The 14,400-nt window shown below is 44.4% G+C and overlaps 1 protein-coding gene across 1 annotated transcript in view; it reads left to right on the plus strand.

The window, feature by feature from the left end:
- LOC148522333 (voltage-gated delayed rectifier potassium channel KCNH8-like) overlaps positions 1–14,400 on the plus strand; it is a 467,010-nt gene that overhangs the window by 413,611 nt on the left and 38,999 nt on the right. Inside the window, exons 5-7 of the mRNA XM_088474145.1 lie at positions 2,665–2,911; positions 4,861–5,018; positions 6,450–6,642. Of these exons, the coding sequence (XP_088330271.1) occupies positions 2,665–2,911; positions 4,861–5,018; positions 6,450–6,642 (598 nt within the window). The remainder of the gene's footprint in view (positions 1–2,664; positions 2,912–4,860; positions 5,019–6,449; positions 6,643–14,400) is intronic.

Raw genomic sequence — 14,400 nt, forward strand, 5'->3', positions numbered from 1 at the left:
CAATGTCACTGTGTGCCCTGTGCACAGACTGCTATGTAACCTATCCTATTCACCCGCCACTCACACCTATGTCACTGTGTGCCCTGTGCACAGATTGCTATGTAGCCTATCCTATTCACCCACCACTCACACCAATGTCACTGTGTGCCCTGTGCACAGACTGCTATGTAACCTCTCCTATTTACCCACCACACACCAATGTCACTGTGTGCCCTGTGCACAGACTGCTATGTAACCTCTCCTATTCACCCACCTCTCACACCAATGTCACTGTGTGCCCTGTGTACAGACTGCTATGTAGCCTATCCTATTCACCCGCCACTCACACCAATGTCACTGTGTGCCCTGTGCACAGACTGCTATGTAACCTATCCTATTCACCCGCCACTCACACCAATGTCACTGTGTGCCCTGTGCACAGACTGCTATGTAACCTCTCCTATTCACCCACCTCTCACACCAATGTCACTGTGTGACCTGTGTACAGACTGCTATGTAGCCTATCCTATTCACCCACCACTCACACCAATGTCACTGTGTGCCCTGTGCACAGACTGCTATGTAACCTATCCTATTCACCCGCCACTCACACCAATGTCACTGTGTGCCCTGTGCACAGACTGCTATGTAACCTCTCCTATTTACCCACCACACACCAATGTCACTGTGTGCCCTGTGTACAGACTGCTATGTAGCCTGTCCTATTGAAGTGACTGCGGGCCCAAAACACCTCTTCCCCCACCCCTTACCGGCCGCGCGCATGGTGCCGCACCTATCTCACCAATGTCACTGTGTGCCCTGTGCACAGACTGCTTTGTAACCTCTCCTATTCACCCACCACTCACACCAATGTCACTGTGTGCCCTGTGCACAGACTGCTATGTAGCTTATCCTATTCCAGTGACCGTGGGCCCAAAGCACCTCTTCCCCCACCCCTTACCGGGTGCGCGCATGGTGCCACACCTATCTCACCAATGTGACTGTGTGCCCTGTGCACAGCCTACTATGTAGCGTATCCTATTCACATAACCGTGGGCTTAAAGCACCTCCTCTCCCACCCCTTACCAGCCGCTCGCATGATGCCGCACCTAACTCTTGTGATGATGTCAATACATTTTATTTTTGTTATTGCTCAGCTTTAATTTGACGGATCGAGATAAAACAAAGTGCAGATTATTTATAGGGGTTTCCACTACACAATGATGCAGCTTTCATGAAAAATCGGTTTAGTAGTTTTTGTGTCAACTTGGAACAAATAGTCCCAACATTCTTATTATATTAGTATAGATTAAGAAAACTATATAATTTATAGATGTATCTAAATCATGTGGGCTTTTTTGCCTGCAACTTTAATGTGTACACTTGCATTTATTCGTAATTGAAAGCCAATAAATAATAATAGTTATTTATATAGCACATTTCTCCCAACAGCATTGAAAGTGATTTACATTTCTACCCTACAAAACACATGATACAAAATAAAGTTAACTTAGGTAATAACAGACTACAGCAAAGAGAGCTAGGCATTTGGGTTATATATATATATATATATATATATATATCCAAGTAAAGCAAACAGCGGCACTTGTTGTGAAGCAATCAATAAAAATAGTGTATTAAATCATAGCCGACGTTCCGGGGTTCGCACACCCCTTTGTCAAGGTCAACACATATATATATATTTTAAGACACTAAAGTTGCATTAATGAAATGGTGAGAAACAGCTGAGCCTTGAGTCTGTTTTTGAAGGATTATAGAGTGGAGGCCCCTCGAGCTGTGAGTCGTAGCCTAAAGCTCAACTCCCTAATAACTTAAGGGAGATTCTATTTCTAGGTACTGCTAATAGTCCTTCACCTGGAAGATTGAAGTAAGCAAGTTGGAGTGTAAGGAATCAGAAGCTGCTTCAGGTACCCTGGTTACGTAGGGCTGTGAAAGTCAGTAAGCCAGTCTTGTAATAAATTAAAGCACTCATTTTGTAATGTGAGGGAGTATTTTTACTTTAGTCATATTAAAAATAACAATGTACATCTGCATAGTTTCTCCACTGTAAACTCCAAGGCTGTGAGATGTGACTGGAACAGTGGTGTCAAACTCGGGCCCTTCAGCTGAAGTGGAACTACACATCCCAGCATGCACTGCCAGAGTTTTCATATTATAGCATGCTAAAACTATGACAGGGCATGCTGGGATATGTAGTCCCACAGCAGCTGGAGGGCCCAAGTTTGACACCACTGGACTAGAAGCTACATTGCACCATTTATGATAAATTACTGGTTCTCCAGTGTTTTTGTGAAGTGTTGATTTAGGACTGCTAAAAGCATCAACAGCATTCTGAATAATGTGATTCAACCCCGACTATAATGATTCTTTAAAACAATTCCAGGCTCCACAAGATTAGGTTTTTATGAGCCCTAAAAATGATTGTCGTCTAGTTTAGTAGTTGGCTGGTCATGGATCAAGAATCTCAAGGTTGGGAGCGACATTCATTGGACCTGTTCCCAATTGCATCCCATAGTTCTTGTCTAATACTTGTTATGCTGTATTTGAGAAAATAGATTTTAAGATATATGAAGGTCCATTTTCTGCTGACTCGTCTGGACATATTATTTTCTTGCTCTGTTGAGAGCTTCAGGGACTTGACCTGTTGCGTTTTGTCTTCCGCAGAATGTGTTCGGGGAGAAGTGCACAATTCCGGAGTACAAGGTTGCTGCATTCCAGAAGTCACGCTTCATTCTCCTGCACTACGGCACTTTTAAGGCTGGCTGGGACTGGCTGATCCTCCTGGCCACTTTCTATGTTGCGGTGACCGTCCCGTACAATGTCTGCTTCGCCATCACCCGAGACGATAGCTCCTCGTTCCGTAGCCGACCAAGTGTTAGCGACATCTTTGTTGAGATCCTTTTCATGCTTGGTAAGATCCTGGGGCATGAGGCCGTGTGGGTTTTGCTCGTTGTTGCGTACTAGTAGATCCTAGAATTTAGTGGTGCTGGTTATAGGTGAGCAAACTGTTTTGGCTATTGTACAAATATTGCTGCTCTGCCCCGGTCTTCACAGTTCTATGGCAAAGTACAAGTTACACATACAGATGTGTCCTCAATACGGCACGCAGCGCGGCTTGCCTGGCGTGAGTGAGCCACCAGGTACGTTGCTGCTCTGCTAGCGTCAGGCGTCTTTTTTTGCTGATATGGTGTCTAAGTCGCAATGCGATGTGACTAGGATGCACTAATTAATTTGATATGCAACACTTCAGAAGTGCGTTTCCATGCAAAGCTGAATCAGGCGCATAGAGCACATAATGTTGGTTTATATGCAAGCAGATATACAGCAAAGAAGCCAGCCAGGGTTTCTGCAGAGCCAGAAATGGCTGCGTAATTGGCTGCTTTATCTCATGTTTATTTTTATGTTTGGAGCCCCCCAATGCAGTATTTGGGGTCTGAGGATGGACTGAGGGCCTGATTCAAGCGGGTCGATGGTGGCCCGTGCACATGCGCACGACGGAGCCGGCTCCGTCGTGCGCATGCGCGAGACCCAGATAGCGACGGACAATCCATCACTCCGGGTCTCGTACCAAAGGGGGCGTGCTGTCGATGTTGAGTGACAGCACGCCCCCTTTGGTGGGCAGGCCGAAGCGTGGCTGCCCAGACGGAGGCAGTCTGGGGCCGGCCCCACTGACATCACAAGTGATGTCAGTGGGAGTGCTTTCGGCACTGTTAGAGCCGAAAGCACTCTGGGGCTTGCGGCAACGAGACCCTACCACAAGGTCACCCTCAGCTATGCGAGCAGCGAGGAGGCCGCTCTGATAAACAAGAAGGACGGCCCTGATTCAGAGTGAGCGCTCTGTCAGAGCGTCCGGCTTTGAATCAGGCCCTGAGCTTGTGAGGCAGCCAGTCTTCCAGATAGCTACAAACTGCCTCAGAACTTACCTGTGCCTTGCCTCATGTGCTGGCTAACATTATAAATGAATAAAAAACATATCCATGTAAATTTAGTAATAATAAACAAAAGAAGAAGACAAATAATATGTCCTGTTCACAGAGGATTCACATTTCGCTTCTTAATGTCACAGAAAGTATCACGTTTCTGTGCCGTCTCTCTCTAATTCCTAAAAGTAGCCATAAACGCACCATTAAAGTAAGCATTTTGCTGCCAGAGAAAAGTAAAAACAAAAATTGCAAAAAAATGTAATGAATGCTCACACTGGCACCGTCTTTGGCAGCCCTGGCAAATCCATCTACATCTTCTGCATCCTCCTCCAACAGCTGTCATAATATATCACATCCAGAAGGCTTGTTTGGATGTTTATCAAGTCCTGGGCTTCTCTCCTAATGAAAGCCAGGAGGCTTTGCTCATTTCACTCTATTCCGTAAAAACAAACAGCATCATCATGGTTTAAATATCGGCTCCGTTGGCATACTGGAGCCCCGTTGAGCTGTCCTTTTAGCTTGTCAGTTTAAGAGCTGAGTGAGTCTGGACCCGGCATCCATTCACAAAAGAGGCTGCATCTAAATATTTAAAGTGAGCCTTGGAACCAGTGTCCCGGGGAGAAGGATGTATTGAAGATCTCCCCGTTAATATTCACAGGCGAGCTAATGGAGGAGCCCATCCTTCATTTTCAGACATCTTTTAAATTATTTACAGAGGCGACAGACATTTTTAGAATTCGGTGGGAGGAAGAAACTGACTTTAGGATAAGAAAAGTGTCAAATATTTGATGGCACGTGGGTCACATTGTAACAACATAGTTGCTGCAGCATAAAACTGTGACACCTTGGAAGACAGGTGTCCATCAATATGTCTGTGTTGGTATCTGGCTGTTATCACTGTATCTCCTGATCTTAATCTGTTTTGCTTTCTCTCTAGATATTTTGTTGAATTTCCGGACAACGTACGTCAGCAAGTCTGGTCAAGTGGTGTACGATCCCCGCTCTATTTGTGTACACTATGCAACCACCTGGTTCTTTGTAGACCTCATTGCTGCCCTCCCCTTTGATCTGCTTTATGCATTTAGTGTCAATGTGGTAAGTGGTCCTGGAAATCTTTGGGGAGGTCTTTTGTAGCTTCGCACAAACATTAAAGGAAGCTTGTATTTACCAGCAAATGAGGCCAAGAGTATTCGATTTTCATGGGTATCATGAGCATTCTAAATTGTAATAAGACATTTATTGCTTGATATGAAATGTGCCCTAAGGAAAGAGAGAAGACTGATGGTTTTCATAGTCTGATTAAAGAATGGAAGTTAATTAAGCATGTACCTATCAGCTTCAATACTCAAAGTTGCTACTTCTTCTGCCACTGACCAGATTAAGCGGGGGATGTATCAAAACTTCTTTAGAGGAATAGGGGAAATGTTTATTATAGCAACCAATAAGATTGTAGCCTAAATTTATCTAGATACTAGATAAATGGAGGCTACAATCTTATTGGTTTCTATAAAGTTTGGGGACCACTGACACACTAGATTCTAGTATTGGTTCCCAAACTTTCTTGAATCATGTAATATCAGCATTTTTGTCAGGGCACCCCAAGGCCAAAAGTTTCTTATTGAGAAATTCAGCAAAACTGCTTAATTTAAGTAAAAGCACTTACCTGTTATCCATAGGTCCAGTTTTGTGGTGCTGAATAGGGGTTGTGCTTCTATTTGTCCATATAGTTTATGATTGGTAGCCATCAGCACTGGTTTTGCCTATCACATTGACCATAAATAATTTGATATGGTCCTGAACACCAACTCGTAGCACCCCTCCAAGTGCCCCGTAGCACCCCAGGGTGCCACGGCACCCAGTTTGGGAACCACTATAACACATTCTATGAAATGATACTCTTTGGTGGCTAAGGGTAATTTCAGCATTTGTCATCTTTAGACATACTTGCCTACCCTCCCGATTTGGTCGGGAGCCTCCCGAAAATCGGGTGCCGCTCCTGACCTCCCGGGAAGGCAGGCAATTCTCCTGGCTGCCGCCCACCCCTCCTATCCCCCACCACAATAACCCCTGCAGCCCCCGCAGCGTGGGCGGGCGGTCACGCGATTTGCATCATTTTGGCCCCGTCCCCTGCTACACAATGCCTATTTTATCGCCATTGTGTAGTGGGGGCGGGGCCAAACTGACGCGATCGCAATACCCCGCCCCCACCACTCCCACAAGTGCTGTCACCCGCCCGGCCATTCCCCCTTGTCCCGGCCACGCCCCCCCCCCCCGTCCTGCCGATCTGGCTGCTCCCTCCCGGAAGGAGCAGCCAGAAAGTAGGCAGGTATGTCTTTAGAAGGTTGGCTCTAGTACATCTCCCCCACCTTCTCTAATATCTAACTTCTGACATTTTTTTTCGGATTCCATTGTGTTCCCTCAGAGAGGGCCAAGTGATATCCACCTTATTAGAACATCACTTGTGCTCTGCTAGTAACGCCATGTTATATGCCCATAAATGCTCTTAATCCCGGTTTTCTTCCTCAGTATTTTGGAGTTCACCTGTTGAAGACAGTCCGCCTATTGCGCCTTCTCCGCTTGCTCCAGAAGCTGGATCGTTATTCCCAGTACAGCGCAGTGGTGCTGACTCTTCTCATGTCCATGTTTGCATTGCTTGCCCACTGGATGGCCTGTGTTTGGTACTTCATTGGACAGAAAGAGATTGAAGTCAACGAGATTGGTGAGTGGTACCATCCAAGCGTGAGACACAGCCACTCTACTCAGCAGGTACAGAATGTTCATCTGGGACTTTCAGCCACGGAAACAGTAGATTGAGTCAACGGATCTTCCTTTTTCCTATTTACTCCACCTTGCGCACAGAACCCAAGGGATTCTGGGCCTTCTTCTCGTCCCTCAGGGGGAGATGTGTCAAGTACAGAAACAAGTGGAGAAGTTTACCATAGCAGCCAATCAGCTTTGAGGTAGCATTTATCAAGTGCATTGTATAAAACGATAGCTGATTGGTTGCTATGGAAAACTTCTCCACTGGTCTACTTCTCCACTCATTTCACTGGATAATACATCTAATAATCAGTGGCGTATCTATAGTGGGTGCAGTGTGTGCAGGGCACACGGGCCCCCGGGTCCAGGGGGGCCCCGCACCGCACCCTGCACCCATATTAGTTCAAACAAAGTAACCTGTCCCCCGTCAGGTGTCAGCGCTGCTCAGAACACCGGAAAATGGCCGCCTCGGCCATTTTTCCGGTGTTCTATGCATGCACAGTAGACTTTGGGCACACTCTAGTGCCCACAGTTTACTGCGCATGCACAGAACGCCGGAAAATGGCCTCCGCAGCCATTTTCCCAGCATTCTGCGCATGCGCAGTAGACTCCGGGCGCACTATAGTGCCCGGAGTCTACTAATGCTCCGGTGGCTGGCCAGCCACGTCAGTCAGCTGCTGGCCACCAGTGAGAGAGGATGGGGCCCCGCACGGGGAGTGCACACGGCCCCCTCCTCTCTTAAGACGCCCCTAATAATGTATTAGCCCCTGTCATCTCTAACAGAAATGGTTTAGAGGAGTGCTGGATCCTAGGTGCAGACAGTGGTAGTGAAATTATTATTGCTCTTGGTTTCTGAAAAATCCAAGTGATAAAATCTGAATTTTTTTTATTTTTAACTACGTTTACACAATCTATTAATATTGTGTTAAACTTCTACAGTAGGTAAAATGGCACCACCTATCAATCAACACGTAAATGGGTTTTTTTTAAGTTCCCTGTCTAGTTGTTTGAATACAGGTTGTAACCATTCAGGGCAAGCACACGATCCCTGAGGAGTTTTATCATGGAAACACGGACCATCTCAGTGCGTGCGCTAAGCCACCTCCCACCCACCGCCGAGGGGCGCCCATCACTTTTCAAAGCCATCTGTGATATTGTGCATCTCGATTGCAACAGCTCTTTTGTGCATACACTCTGCGTCTCGCATGCGCTGTAGGAGTTTTTAGGAATTTCCGCGCACGCCCGGTGGTAAAAAAATGCTCAACTGCATGAACATTGACATTGGTTGCGCTATAATAACATATCACATACAATATAAGCATATCACTGTCCTCAGTGGGAATTTTTGTATTTTGTCTCTTTGTGAATAATTGAAGGTGAGACACGCAGTGCATGAAGAAGAAAGGGGGCGGGGTGTCAAACTAAAGTGCACCTTTTTCATAATGTTACCTGTTTTATAACTGCATAGGCAAACGCAGGGGGGGTTTCTGTCAGCCTTGAAACCCCCCTCCCCACCCAACACCATGACCACAATAGAAATAGTAATATAATAGAATTTTACTAGTGCTGCATGTTCTTCTCAGTATCACAAATGAAATAATTAGCACCACCTGTGGATCTTTTAAAATGTATCAGCCAGTAATAAATAATCTGTGCACCAACTATGAGATCTGGAAAACATGCACTGTAAGAGATGCACTGCTATAGAGCCCAATATGTACAGTACATATATGTCGAGGTCAGTGCTAGGTTATTCTGCTGCTCCTCCAGGCTCCCGGACTTGCTCCAATAGTCTGGAATGGTGCCTACATCTAATATAAATACATTCAGCTCAGACAGGATGGCCCTACTGCCTCATATAATGGCTTACTGTGATCACTGGTCCTGTATATGCTGGAATTATTACACACAATACACTTTGTATGACGCATATTAAAGCTGGTTAAGTACTAATTCTGCCCTCTTCATTGACAGGCCACACTCACTCTAAAATTAAGCATTTGGAAACTACCCTCTGGAAATCCTGCGTTTGCCACTGAACTGTACCTCTTTTATTGCCTGTGACTTAATTGCTGATTTGTCAGGATAAAGTAGTGACATCTGTGTGTTGTATTGTACTTTGCATTAATATAAAAGGCAACATTTGAGCTGTAATCTCTGTCTTGGAAAATGGTTACACCCACTCCTCCTTGTAGTCAGCGATGTATCAGTATTTATGTATCATTTTTAATCGGTTAAATGTCAGTAGACCTATCTCAGGAACAGTTCAATCAATAAACCTAGATATTATCAATAGCTCTATATAAGATAAATTGAAAAATAAGGTACAGTATGTCATAATTCAATACTTCTTATTACTAATCTTCTGGGACTCACATTGTATCTATTTGAATACAGTTTGATTAATTAGTGATACCGTCAGATTAATAGTCTTATCTCAGAATGAACATTATTGTGCTATGTAGCGTTGAGACTGAAGCCAGTGATATCAGGACAGTAGCATTGCTATAGGCCTCATTACTTAGAGTAATAGGAAGGTCATTGCATAGCAATGGTGTTGGGCTTCAATTTTAATCTTCCTTGTATTGCAATAGCCATACATGGCTCTAAAAATGCCTATATACACTAAAGCTTTTCCACTACTATGTCTTGGCAAGTGATCACTTTGTGTATGCAGATGCCCACCAGCCATTCATAAGATGCCCACTTGTGCACGTCATCTCCTGGAAGTGCATGAAAACCTTGGTACATCGAGTACCATCGGATGTGCTCGCAGCGCTTAAGGTTGACTATACCTCCAAGCATTGCGATCCCTTCAGTGTGAAATATAACCAGGTGACGTGTACAATGATGCTGCCTGTTAATTATCACGCCTATGAAACGACGTTGAAACACACAGGCACGCCTGTGTTCGCACCTCCACTCCCCCGTTTCTAGTGGCCAACCCCTGTCACCACCCACACATGGCATCTCCTGTCACTCATTCAACCGGGCTGTCTATGCTGAACGAGCAAATGATTCCCGGTATTTCGCTGTGATTCGCGCACGCGCAATGTGATGCATATGCATGCGCAGAATGCAAAAATTGGCCAGCAATGAGCGATCGCATCCCAGCGAGCAGGTCTGAATCAGGTCCTAAGTGTACAAGTCATTAGTGGACACCCATATGTACAAGTACTTAGAGAACATCTACAGAGGTGTCCTCATGCATCTAGCCTTCTTGCGTGTTAAACAACCCTTCTCGGTAGCGCCGAGCATGTTTTTGGGCAACTTTTTACCTTCAAATGTGTCTTATTCACACAGTGATGCAAATAGATAGCACGAGCATTTTCTGCTGATTAAAATGATATGCGGCATGCCTATATCCTGTGTGACTGTGCAGGTGTATCTGCATGCGTACCGCTACGTTACAGTGTTACAGCCGCTGACACTGTAACGTAGCATTCCGCATGCAGATACACCCTCAGTCACACACAGAACATAGGCATGCTGCATATCATTTTAATCAGCAGAAGCTGCTTGTGTTAACTATTCGCATCACTGTGTGAATAAGACACATTTGAAGGTAGAAAGTCACACGAAAGTTGCTCGGTGCTATAGAGGCACACAGACCTCTCGCGTTGTGTGGCGCAATTTGTAGCGCATAGAGGATAGATGTATGTGAACACATCTGTAGGTTTGAAATGGTCACATAATAATTCAGTTAAAAGATACCTAGAACAAACCCTTTATCATTTTGTTTTAGCCGCATAAGCACATACAAGAGAATCAAAGTAGTTACATGAACAAGTCAGTCTTATTGCTCACAGGGAAAACTAATATGAAATTTTAATGTTCATGTACAGACGCACTGATAAATATTAGGGATGTGCAGGCTCGGATAGGTTCGAGTTTGCACGTGGAGTTCGGATTTTTCCCTCCAAAAAAACGGAACTCAGAACGAGGCAAAACGTCATCTTGCATGGACGAACATCATCATTCCTGGTCTTTTGTCCAGGAATGATGATGTTCGTCCATGTAAGATGACGTTTTGCCTCGTTCTGAGTTCCGTTTTTTTGGAGGGAAAAATCCGAACTCCACGTGCAAACTCGAACCTATCCGAGCCTGCACATCCCTAATAAATATATGTATGGATTTATTTTTTAGCTAAAACGTACTGAACCCGTCTGTGGCACTGTTCCATGCCATCTGGAGAAAAAATATCCCTCTGCTGCCCGATATAAAGTCAATAACTGTTTGAATTTTATGGCCTCAGTCTGCTTGAACTTGAAAGTAGAACAAAGTCACAAATTAGAAAGGTTTAGGAAAAAAGGCACAATATATAATGAAATGGATAAGATAATCCTGCTCCCTAATAGCAGCACGGCTATCAGTCCTACTCACACTGCTGTGCAGAGCCTGCAATTATGCCCGAATCAGCTTCAAACAGCAGACTAGAGCAGAACCGGGTGCGTTTGAAGGCTCTCAGGGAGGGCATATCAGAAGTGTACAGAACAGAAACATTAGCATTCCCATCTAGTCACAGAAGCTGGAGGCGATGTCAACGGGGGTGGAACTGTCTTGGTGACTGCATTCTGGATCTTAAAGGCCTGTTACATGTTGCAAATAGATTGGATGTTTTAATGCCCACTAGGTTTGTTCCTGCTTTCATTTATGGTGATCATACACTTCCTTGTCCTTCGGGACAACAGTCCTGTTACCATTGCTAGTAGTTAGTAGTCCTACCTCTAGTGCTAGCTCAGAGAAGGGTCACGTCAGTCACAATTTATCTTGAATGGATTATCCCATTTTTACTGATGCAGAGCTTTCAAAGATTTGCACGTTTTGGGTATATATTGTCCTGTGGGAGGTGCCCTGAAACTTTGTGCAAATCTTTGGCATATCTTAATCAGTAAATATGGCATAGTGACATGTTGCATCTGCTGTGATTGATCTCAGTCTGCATATATGGAAGATGGTGAAACAGGCTTTTTGTTCAGTGAGATTAAAAAACATTATTTTGCTGAAAAGGTCCATTCATTGATGGGTAGGCCGCTATCAGGAAGATATGCAGGTGATTTTAAGACATCTTGTGATGTGTGTTGTTGTTCCCAGCATAAATAAGGCAAATGTTGCTGTTCCCGTAATAAGTGAGCAAAAGGTGTGCTTCCTGTAATAAGTGAGCCAAATGTTGTGCTTCCTGTAATAAGTGAGCCAAATGTTGTTCTTCCCGTAATTAGTGAACCAAATGTTGTGCTTCCTGTAATAAGGGAACCAAATGTTGTGCTTCATGTAAGAAGTGAGCCAAGTGTTGTGCTTCCCGTAATAAGTGACCCACATGCTGTGCTTCCCATAAGAAGTCTACCTAATGTTGTGCTTCCTGTAATAAGTGAGCCAAATGTTGTGCTTCCTGTAATAAGTGAGCCAAATGTTGTTCTTCCCGTAATTAGTGAACCAAATGTTGTGCTTCCTGTAATAAGGGAACCAAATGTTGTGCTTCATGTAATAAGTGAGCCAAATGTTGTGCTTCTTGTAAGAAGTGAGCCAAGTGTTGTGCTTCCTGTAATAAGTGAGCCAAATGTTGTGCTTCCTGTAATAAGTGAGCCAAATGTTGTGCTTCCCATAATAAGTGACCAACATGTTGTGCTTCTTGTAAGAAGTGAGCCAAGTGTTGTGCTTCCTGTAATAAGTGAGCCAAATGTTGTGCTTCCCATAATAAGCAAGCCAAGTGTTGTGCTTCTTGTAAGAAGTGAGCCAAATGTTGTGCTTCTTGTAAGAAGTGAGCCAAATGTTGTTCTTCCCGTAATTAGTGAACCAAATGTTGTGCTTCCTGTAATAAGGGAACCAAATGTTGTGCTTCTTGTAAGAAGTGAGCCAAGTGTTGTGCTTCCCGTAATAAGTGACCCACATGCTGTGCTTCCCATAAGAAGTCTACCTAATGTTGTGCTTCCTGTAATAAGTGAGCCAAATGTTGTGCTTCCTGTAATAAGTGAGCCAAATATTGTGCTTTCTGTAAGAAATGAGCAAAGAGCTGTGCTTCCTGTAAGAAGTGAGCCAAATGTTGTGCTTCCTGTAAGAAGTGAGCCAAGTGTTGTGCTTCCCATAATAAGTGACCAACATGTTGTGCTTCCTGTAAGAAGTGAGCCAAGTGCTGTGCTTCCTGTAATAAGTGAGCCTAGTGTTGTGCTTCCTGTAAGAAGTGAGCCACATGCTGTGCTTCCCATAAGAAGTCTACCTAATGTTGTGCTTCCTGTAATAAGTGAGCCAAATGTTGTGCTTCCTGTAATAAGTGAGCCAAATGTTGTGCTTCCTGTAATAAGTGAGCCAAATATTGTGCTTTCTGTAAGAAGTGAGCCAAGTGTTGTGCTTCCCATAATAAGTGACCAACATGTTGTGCTTCCTGTAAGAAGTGAGCCAAGTGCTGTGCTTCCTGTAATAAGTGAGCCTAGTGTTGTGCTTCCTGTAAGAAGTGAGCCACATGCTGTGCTTCCCATAAGAAGTCTACCTAATGTTGTGCTTCCTGTAATAAGTGAGCCAAATGTTGTGCTTCCTGTAATAAGTGAGCCAAATGTTGTGCTTCCTGTAAGAAGTGAGCCAAGTGTTGTGCTTCCCATAATAAGTGACCAACATGTTGTGCTTCCTGTAAGAAGTGAGCCAAGTGTTGTGCTTCCCATAATAAGTGACCAACATGTTGTGCTTCCTGCAAGAAGTGAGCCAAGTGCTGTGCTTCCTGTAATAAGTGAGCCTAGTGTTGTGCTTCCTGTAAGAAGTGAGCCAAGTGTTGTGCTTCCCATAAGAAGTCTACCTAATGTTGTGCTTCCTGTAATAAGTGAGCCAAATGTTGTGCTTCCTGTAATAAGTGAGCCAAATGTTGTGCTTCCTGTAATAAGTGAGCCAAATATTGTGCTTTCTGTAAGAAATGAGCAAAGAGCTGTGCTTCCTGTAAGAAGTGAGCCAAATGTTGTGCTTCCTGTAAGAAGTGAGCCAAGTGTTGTGCTTCCCATAATAAGTGACCAACATGTTGTGCTTCCTGTAAGAAGTGAGCCAAGTGCTGTGCTTCCTGTAAGAAGTGAGCCAAGTGCTGTGCTTCCTGTAAGAAGTGAGCCAAGTGCTGTGCTTCCTGTAATAAGTGAGCCAAGTGTTGTGCTTCCTGTAAGAAGTGAGCCAAGTGCTGTGCTTCCTGTAATAAGTGACCCACATGTTGTGCTTCCTGTAATTAGTGAGCCTAGTGCTGTGCTTCCTGTAATAAGTGAGCCTAGTGCTGTGCTTCCTGTAATAAGTGAGCCTAGTGCTGTGCTTCCTGTAAGAAATTAGCCAAGTGTTGTGCTTCCCGTAACAAATGACCCACATGTTGTGCTTCCTGTAGTAAGTGAGCCAAATGGTGTGCACCTTATAATACAGTACTGTAAGTGAGCTTAAGTCTGTCACTAAACCACACTCTATGGCTCTGCTCTACTAGCGCTGTCAGCCAGCAGCATGGATCTACAGACTCATTTTCCAATCCTTCTTTCTGCAGTATGTGTATTTGCCATTCTCACTTTCTTTTCCTTGACATCACGACATCAGGTCATGAGCTGCTGTAACACATCTATCACAAAATGCAGCAATTTGTGTGTTTTGGAATGAATCATTCATAGCCGCTATTAGTTGAAAGATGATAGTATGTAAATGATCCTGCAGGAGTTGCCTTAGCCTGCTACTGTATATCAGTGGCATGACTGCAGTTGTCTGGATATCA

Source organism: Taudactylus pleione, unplaced genomic scaffold (genome assembly GCF_031769625.1).
Source record: "Taudactylus pleione unplaced genomic scaffold, aTauple2 ptg000147l, whole genome shotgun sequence".
Classification (NCBI taxonomy): domain Eukaryota; kingdom Metazoa; phylum Chordata; class Amphibia; order Anura; family Myobatrachidae; genus Taudactylus; species Taudactylus pleione.